This window comes from Bombus pyrosoma, linkage group LG5 (assembly GCF_014825855.1).
Source record: "Bombus pyrosoma isolate SC7728 linkage group LG5, ASM1482585v1, whole genome shotgun sequence".
Taxonomy (NCBI): Eukaryota; Metazoa; Arthropoda; class Insecta; order Hymenoptera; family Apidae; genus Bombus; species Bombus pyrosoma.
In genome coordinates this window covers 11,621,130-11,629,976 of record NC_057774.1, presented here as the reverse complement: position 1 = coordinate 11,629,976, position 8,847 = coordinate 11,621,130, and the positions used below count along the sequence as shown (strand labels likewise).

The window sequence follows — 8,847 nt, the reverse complement described above, 5'->3', positions numbered from 1 at the left end:
AAAAAAAAAAAAAAAAAAAAAAAAAAAAAAAAAAAAAAAAAAAAAAAAAAAAAAAAAAAAAAAAAAAAAAAAAAAAAAAAAAAAAAGAAAGAAAAAGGAAAAAATAAGAAGAAAGAAAAGAAAAATAGAAATTTCCAACGATATGACATTTTCGATATTTCACAATGAAAATAAATTTTGGAAACCATGAGATAATCCAATGAAATAATTCGACATTAAATACTCTAAATTGTAACGCTATAGCAAAAATGGCAATGGTTTCTAACTCATAAACCACGCCTCGCATCAAGCTTTAACATATTTTCTCCTCCATCCTGCTTTTCCCCCCAGTTTCTTTTCCTCTTTTTTGCTCATTTACCTAGGAAATCCATCATCTCCTCTTTTCTCCTTGAACCACTCTCTTTTTCCATCGATAATCGCGCCAGTCGGTAATTTCAGCGGGCGGGACGATAACACAGAGACGGGGAGGTGGTTTCAGGTGGCGGGAAGGAATAAGGAAAAATTTACTCGTTATTGCAGGCGCGGGATCTTGCGGCGGAATTAACGGATTTGTTCGATGGACTCGCATTACGAGAACCGAGGTCGAGTGAAATCATAAGCAAGAACTGGCTGGCGAACGTCGTAAATCGTTATCGCGGCTGCTCTTTCACACATGTTTACCCTCTCCTTCTCTTACTACCCCTTTTCTTTCATCCCCTCTATCGTTCTTATTTGTTATTCTCTTCGCCTTTTTTTTTCATTTTGCTTTCTCGTTGTTTTTCGTTCGTTCGTTCGTTCATTGGTTCTTGCTCGAGTTTCAACGACGAAGAAACGATAATATCGAGCGAACGGTCACGAGGGAGCAGCGGATTTCTTACTAATAGCGAGAGCGAGATATCGAGTGTAAAGTCAGTACGCGGGCCTCGACTCGACAGAAACCCAACGGATAAATAAGTTCCCCAACCCCTTCTTTTTTTCCTCGTCTCTGTGACGCCGATGATGCACGCGAGTTTTTAATTTCGGTAGGCGAACGTGATTTCGACGGCCTTTGAGACGACTCGACGCTGAAACGCGCGTTTACGGATGCTCAGAGAGGGTGGCAAAGGAAATAAGGAGCACGAATCGTGTCAAGTAGACGGGGGATATTTGTCATTCGACGGATTAGTAAAAATTTCGCTTTCTCAAATTAAAGACGCTAGATATATTATATCTTACTATTTGATAGAATTTAATTTTGTAACAATTATTTGTTCTTAGTTAAAGTTCGTTCTTTAATTAGCAGAACATATACCCACCACTTTTCTTTTAGAAGATTATCAAGAAACTGGTTCTTTTTTCAAACTGTAATATAATGTTCTACATTTTAATGGAATTTAATTAAAATAATATGAGCTGATAGAATTTTGAGTTGAAAGATCTACAGAACATTTAAAACATTTTTTACTATCATCGATTGATTAATTAAATTGACGTTTGCCAACCAACTGAGAAGCGAAATGAATATTTTTCTGTTTCGTCTCTAGGAAGAAGAAAATGAAAAATTTTCTGTAATCGGCAGATATTAATATTTACCTGTTAAATCTCGTGTTCCAGAGAAATATCAAATAGCTCTTTCTGTACGTTTTAGAGTGTTCGTGGATTAAAATAGAAAAGAAAGGAGAAGGGATCGAAATAAATGGTCTGTTAAATAGTACATTGGAAATATTCTTTTAAATACTTGGCATCGATATGCTTCTGGTCTGAGCGTTTATGTTTTGTTTATAGTTGTTCTGGTTGGTTGCCAAGAAGCTTGTTCCACTGTAAGATTGCACATCGGGGGAATAGTGTGCTGTCGTCAGGTTCTTAAGTGGCGTGGGTGTTAGCGGAGCGGAAATTTACAGAAGGATGACTATTCGATGCAGAACAAGGCTGTATGAGCGAAAGAAACGTCTAAAAACGGAAGACTCGAATGCGAGAGAATGCATCGATCGCGGCAATCTAACTGCTTGAGATTCGAAGCGCTCTTTACCGTGGTATATCTATTACCGTGGTAATAGGATGGATAGCAAAACAATAGAACTCGTGCATTGTCAATAAAAATGGCGAGAAGAACGTCGGAAAATACTACAGATATTCTGCCTTCTATATACCCCTTTTATTATCATTGTCGATTTCTTTGTTCTGCTTCGTGTATGTTAAAAACTACTACCACTAATAAGAACCACTAATAAAAACTGTTTAATTAGAGATTAAAAAATGTCAGGAATGGGTGAAATTTTCAATTCGAATTATTGAAACTGTTAATCTCAATTTTCTCCAAATATATATAGATATACCGCTTGCTATCTTTTATTGTTACTGTTGTAACTTCTTTATTCGTAGAATATCTGCTTCGAGTATTAAAGGCGATTATGTAAAAAAAAAAAAAAAAAAAAAACATTGAATCACAGATTACAAATCTTAAGAATATTCGATATTTTCAATTTGCATTGTCGAAACTTTAATCTTTGACATTTCACATGACATTATAAACATTACCGCCGAAATTTGATATCGCGTATATTATTCAGTTTCCTCGCAATTATTATATTTCATTCTATTATCTTACCTATACAATAACGGATTACATTTCTTTCATTTCCCGACTATGAAATATTATACATCACACTGTACTTTCTAAGGTTAATCATTTTCAAAAGCTCTCACGTTTTACTATCGTGTTACCGTTCCCCTGCATACTGCAGCAACGTTATCATCGTTCTCTGGCTTGAACTTTTCAGTTGGTGCAGTCTGCGAAGCCTCGAAAGAATTAATTAAAATTTTTAATTAATCCAAGTAAACTACGTACCATGGAAAGTTGACTGGAAGAATAGATGGCCGTGACGACACGCGTTTCGCATTAGAGTTCCCGGCTTGTCGTCGACGAGACAAACTTCGGAGAAGCTGTTTTCACCACTCGAAACAATCGGTCGTCAATGCGTTGCTCTGTATCGATTAGGCGAATTAAATTACGTTCCACGACGCGGCGCAATAAATCGCTCATCAACCGTATTTCATTTTTATTGGACAGCTATATGGCGGCCGTGTTTCCTCGTAGACTAGACATTGCGATTGAAAACCCGATCGAAGCATTTCCAAATTTTTCCCCGTCGGAAAACCAATCGGACAGATTTCTAGATCTGTCCTCGACACTGTTGACAAATTTCCCCGTCTCGTCTCTCCTCTCCCGTTCTACAATTTTACCTAATCAACACTCGCTTTCCTTTGATTCAGTTTTGCTCTTTTTTTGCAGCGTTGAATTGAGATCAGGGAAATTAGGATTGAGCTTATAATTAGCCTGTCCTGAAAGTATTTTAGTATTTTATGTTTCATCGATGAACTGTGAATATTTGTGCAAAATTATATTTTACTGGACATAATTAAAAATGTTGATTTTCTTAGTTCCGAATGTAATTGACGAGCTAGGAATATAATTGAAAAAAGTTCAATTTGTTTAGTTATATTCGTAGTATGAAATAGGCAATTTAATAACGACGGAAACGAGTACTGTATTTCGATTTGAATCGAAAAAATATACAGTATGTCTGTTTTTATAAGATTAATTCTCTTCCTACGTCTTTATACGATTTAATTTAGTAAATATTCGTTGACTTTATATATGTTGGGATTTTGCAAATACAAGAAGCATAATAGTTAATGCAAGGGGGGTTAAAGGGAATTATTATTTGGCACGATAGTGATTGACGACAGCACGACAGGTCCCTTTCTACTCTAAATCTACTCTAAAAATTCCATTTTCCCCGCAACCAAACAGAAAATATTCCATTCAAAGCCCAAAAGACGCACACAACACCTATCTCTGAAAATCAGCTGATCGAAAACTGTCTTGTTACTCGTTCTCTATTTTTCATGGTAGGTGTGCGACCACCACCTGTCGTGGAAGAAAATATCGCCGAGAGACGTTTACCTCCACTCCGTGACGTAGATCGTCACTATGAAATTTCAATGAAAACACACTCACGGTGTATATCGAGCTTCCATCCGTCCTCCATCTCGGAATCCGGGATATCCGGCACGCTGCCGTGGCAGGAGAGGAACTTGCCAGCGTCCTCGATAGTCGGCACGAACGTGAGAATGCTGGTGGTGACGTTGGAGTCGGGGCTCATCTGTGGGATGGCTTTCATGAATTTAAAACAGTTTACCGAACTGGTCTGCTTGATCGTTGAGCTATATCCACGCTAGAAAAAACAAACGCTGGCCGCGAAGCTGATTTAGGGAAGTCGAAGCTGACGGACGCCGAAAGTCGAACCCCCAGGGAACGAAAGTGCAAAAAAGAATGAGAGAGAGAGAGAGAGAGAGAGAAAGTGTATGTGTGTGTGTGTAAAAGAGAGGACAAAGGCTAGAGACTTAGCATGATTGCTTTTCGCGGTGAAATTGCGCGGCCGCTTGCAAAATATTAGTTGCGGAACAGACTTTCACATAAAGAGAGAGAGAGAGAGAGTTTCTTGAACACGAGAGCATGTTTTTTTCATAGTGTAATTAAATCCTTTGGCCTCGAATCTGGAAGCCCGAATCTGTTGCATCGGACTTTTTCGTGGATCTCATTTTGTGTTTAACGTTTTAAGTGATGGTATAATGAGAATTTTTATCGAAGAGAAATATCGCAGAGCTGGGATAGTAGACGAAGATGTTTTGAGCGATTAGGAGGTAGTGAAAGGAATTTTTGTTGGGCTCTGCACGGTGTCTTTGTCACAATTTTTTTTACTACACCTCTTAGGTGATGGTATAACGGGAATTTTTATAAGAGAGAAATATTGCTCGGTTTGGATGATTCGAAGATAGCGAAAGGAGTGTTTGTTGGGTTTTGGATGGCACTGAAGTATACTTGTATATTTACAATGACTCGTGAAAGTATTTGAACAGTTACCGTAGGAAAGTTTTATTTATATATTGTCATGTAATGTAATATGTTGTGTAAAACACTTTGAAATTTCACTAGTACCGTAATGAAATACGACTGTCATGATTATATTGGTAAAATTTGAAGCAATGTGAAAATGTATACAGAAATCACAAGATATTTATTGTACACACATATTCAGGAAAAAATTAGTATATGGCATGATAGTCGTCTTAAGCGTATAATGAATGTCAAAGATTATTCAAACGAATATTAAGGTTTATTAATGTAATGAACAATTGATTGCATCAAATCTTTCGTCGTCTCTGTATCTGTGAAATATATACTTGCACTAAGTACGTTGTAGCTTCCAATATAACTTTTCCAATATAATCATGATACATGTTACATGTTGATACATGTTGATGGATGTTTCGTTCCATTATAGTAATTTTCTAAAATATTTCGTATAATGTACATAATGTATTTATAAAAATTTCCTACAAGTGTTTGATTATTTTTAAAGTACAACTATGATGTTTTGTAGCCATTGACGAGATTAGTATCGTTAGATGATGATACGATAATGAATTTAATATTTACATACTTTCTCTCCCTTTTCGCTAGAATTATTTTCTAAATTTTATTACACCTTGAAAATGTTAATTTTACCGTCTGTCTGGCGTTCCTCAGCATCAAACTTCCTTTCGACCACGTGATCTTCGGATTTGGTCTCGCTCCAACTATCTCACAGCCGATCTCGTACGTGGTGCCTGCGCTAAATGGACGATTCTCTCCTTGCATGCGGACCCACAATGGTTTCACTGAAACACGCGTACCATCCATTAGCCCTCTTTGCTCGAAAGAACTATCAGTTGCAGGGCAAGATTCCGCCGCGTTTATGGACGCCTGTCGAGTGTTTGAGCAATCATTTCGAATGGTTCCATGGTTAATGGAAACCATTTTGCGAAAGTTTCCAGTATGGAACACGGTTTTAGCAGCCTCCGTTGTTCAATTATTTGTTAAACATTTGCCTTCTGATGGAGAAGCAGGATAGAATCTCGGTTTCATTAAGAGCAGTACTCATTAAGAGTACTTTTTCTTTTTTCTCTACCAGAAGTTGGTTCGATGACGGAATTGACTTTCGCTCGAAATTCTGTTTGCCGTGGCGGAGTAATAAGCGTAGTGGATGTTCTTTTTTGCAGTGTTTTGTTTTCTTTTTAGGAGATTGGATTTTGTGTGGCTGGTGGATGGAAATGTGTGTTTTCAGGTTTACGGTTCCTGTTTTCATTTGTTTTGGCACTGTGAATGGCGCGTGTTATTGTATACATATTCTAGATATCTACTTCATAGATACATATTCTATACATCCTGTACTCCACTCAGTATTAAGATTTCTAATGATGAACATGTATTTTATATATTTCACATACAGGAGGGTCGTCGAGAAAGTAACACTGTTTTGAAATAACAATAATACAAATGCATTCTAAAAAATTTTCTGTATTTGTAACTTTAGAATATATACTATGTTATTTTTCAGTACAACCAACAGCCCTGTTTGAACACTTCTCGTAACGTTATGCGAGTTTTTGAATACCTTCGTCATACACTTCCGCCGTCAGTTTACGTAACCATCGTCTTACACAGTCCTTTAAATGATTGTTTCTTGTGAAGCGTTATCGAGCCAAAAGGTCTTTAAGTTTTGCAAAAAAAAAAAAAAAAAAAAAAAAAAAAGAAAAAAGAAAAAAAGAAAAAAAAATGGTAATCTGACTCGTTCGAATCGTGTATCATTTGCAACGAAGTCGCAGACGTTCCTGAGCTCTTCTGTAATAAAAGCACGAATCCTTACGACCACGTACAATTTCTCTGTCCCTATTGAATTCTCGCACTTGGACACATTGCCATTTTAAACGTGCGATATGAAATATTATTATACGACGATATTAAATATTTGAACGCAAAATTTGGTGTGACCCGTTTAATGGCTGTATCCCGCTTACGTGTGTCATTTGGGTACGGCGAACCCACGGACCCGAGCTACAACGGAGGGACCGTCGGGGAACGTCCCAAGACCAAGGTCTCGGCCTTTATCGAGTTTCGCCACTGGGCCTCGCTTACGCGAATTCCTACCAGTATTACCGGAGCTTACACGGGCCTCAAGTGGTAGTGAGAAGGCCGTAGTGTCAGTTACGACAGTCTCGCTAATGATCTAGATTGGTACTACGGGGGCCGAGATCAGTCGCCGGGGTTTAAGTCCCCCCACCTGCCCGCTCTCGGCTGTCTGGTGTTGAACTCGTGGGGGTAGTGGTTGTTTACGGTCAAATGCTGACACGATAACCCGAGGAGGTTGGCAGGTGCAGGCTTACTTCGCGCTCGGTACGGGCCACGCAAATAAAACTACTTCACACTAAATATGACTCATGTTGATACATGAATGAAGCTAGGCGATCTTCTATAAGCGCGCTCCATCGTTTTATATGGTTTCTGTACGTAAACGCGTAATACTTTCTGGACAATGCTCGTATTTTAGAATGAAGAATATTTGCGCGCTTCTGATAAATCTTTTTATCTATTATGACTTTTAATGATGTATCAAAATTACTTACGATTCATATTGAGCGTGACAGAGCTGGAAATAGGAGTGACCATGTTGTTGTTGGACGCCTGGCAGGTCAAAATCGCGCCGAGGTGTTCGCGACCCAGCTTTTCTAATCGCAGCACGTTCCGTACCCTCTTAGTGCCGACGGTTTCGTAAGTGTCGTCGAGGAGAGCATTTTCCTGCCACCACGTCACACGTGGTTGTGGCCGACCTGTTCGAAACGAAACAGAATGAACGACGTTGGAAAACGGTGCTTTCGTTTGCCACGATTCGTGCCTCGCTTCACTCGTATCTTTCGTCGAACGCGTAAAAAACGGATTCAATAAAAATTCCATACATTTTCCATTTTTTACCTCTTCTTCTTTCATCCTTTCTTTGTTAGTATTCGTTCACTTTTTTCCTTTTATCTTGGAACTGGCGTTCTGTTACGTTTCGTTCGCAGCTATGCTTCTAATCGAATCAGTTTGCTGATACGTGCATGTTCCAGCGACCACAGTTATTTAGACGTATATGGTTGTATAGGTTATATAGAGGATGATAAGCGAAATTCGTGGATCGTGGAACGTGGTTCGGCAGAGAATTTTTAGGAATGCGTTGTTATTTCTCAGATATTGCGGGAATCTTTCGTTTGGAGGAAGAATCGGTAAGGAATGTTTAGGGATATTTTCTTTATTTCTTGCTCGGCCAATAGCGTTAAGATGATTGATCGTAGTTACGTTCAGGTGAAAGAAAATGTTTATTCTATCGTATTTTCTGTTATAAATCTTCTCAAATCTTTTTAAAATTAAATAACGACCTACTACTACAACAGGAAACAAGGAATATCTCAGAGTACACTTAGACAAAGAACTTTTATGGAACATGCACATTCGCGAAAAAAAAAAAAAAGAAAAAAGAAAGAAAAAGAAAAGAAAAAATGGGACAATTAAGCGAAAGACATAGAAAACTTCGGTTGCTGATTGGCAAAAAAATCACGGCAAACAATTTACAACAAGCTGCTGATATATAAAACTGATATTCTCAAACCGATATGGACGTACGCCTGCCAATTATGGGCCAGAGTATCGAACTCCAATATAAAATCAATAGAAAGATGGCACAGCAAAAAGTCGAGAGCCATTCCGAAGGCAGATTGGTACAACCAGAAGAAATAAATAAAGAAACCGGCTGTAAGAGAAAAAACCGCCAGATACAGCAGGTTACATCAACAACTGCAAAAGGATCAGCTTGACATCCTGGCCACCAAATTACTGAACACCATAGGAGAATGCGAAAGATTAAAAGAGACTGGGAAATCACTTTCGACATGTATGATACAGATTTACCGACACGAGCTAAATTATGTCAGGCTGTCTATACTCACGTTTATGTCAATCTAAGTCATCAC

At 38.2% G+C, this 8,847-nt stretch overlaps 1 protein-coding gene across 7 annotated transcripts in view; it reads right to left on the bottom strand.

Moving 5' to 3' along the window:
- Window positions 1–8,847, bottom strand: part of LOC122567758 (hemicentin-2-like) — a 504,101-nt gene that overhangs the window by 54,736 nt on the left and 440,518 nt on the right. For all 7 annotated transcript variants that reach the window (XM_043726708.1, XM_043726709.1, XM_043726707.1 and 4 more), the window contains 3 exons: window positions 7,468–7,671; window positions 5,531–5,682; window positions 3,980–4,124 (listed from right to left, as the gene is read on the bottom strand). In XM_043726708.1, the coding sequence (XP_043582643.1) occupies window positions 3,980–4,124; window positions 5,531–5,682; window positions 7,468–7,671 (501 nt within the window). The remainder of the gene's footprint in view (window positions 1–3,979; window positions 4,125–5,530; window positions 5,683–7,467; window positions 7,672–8,847) is intronic.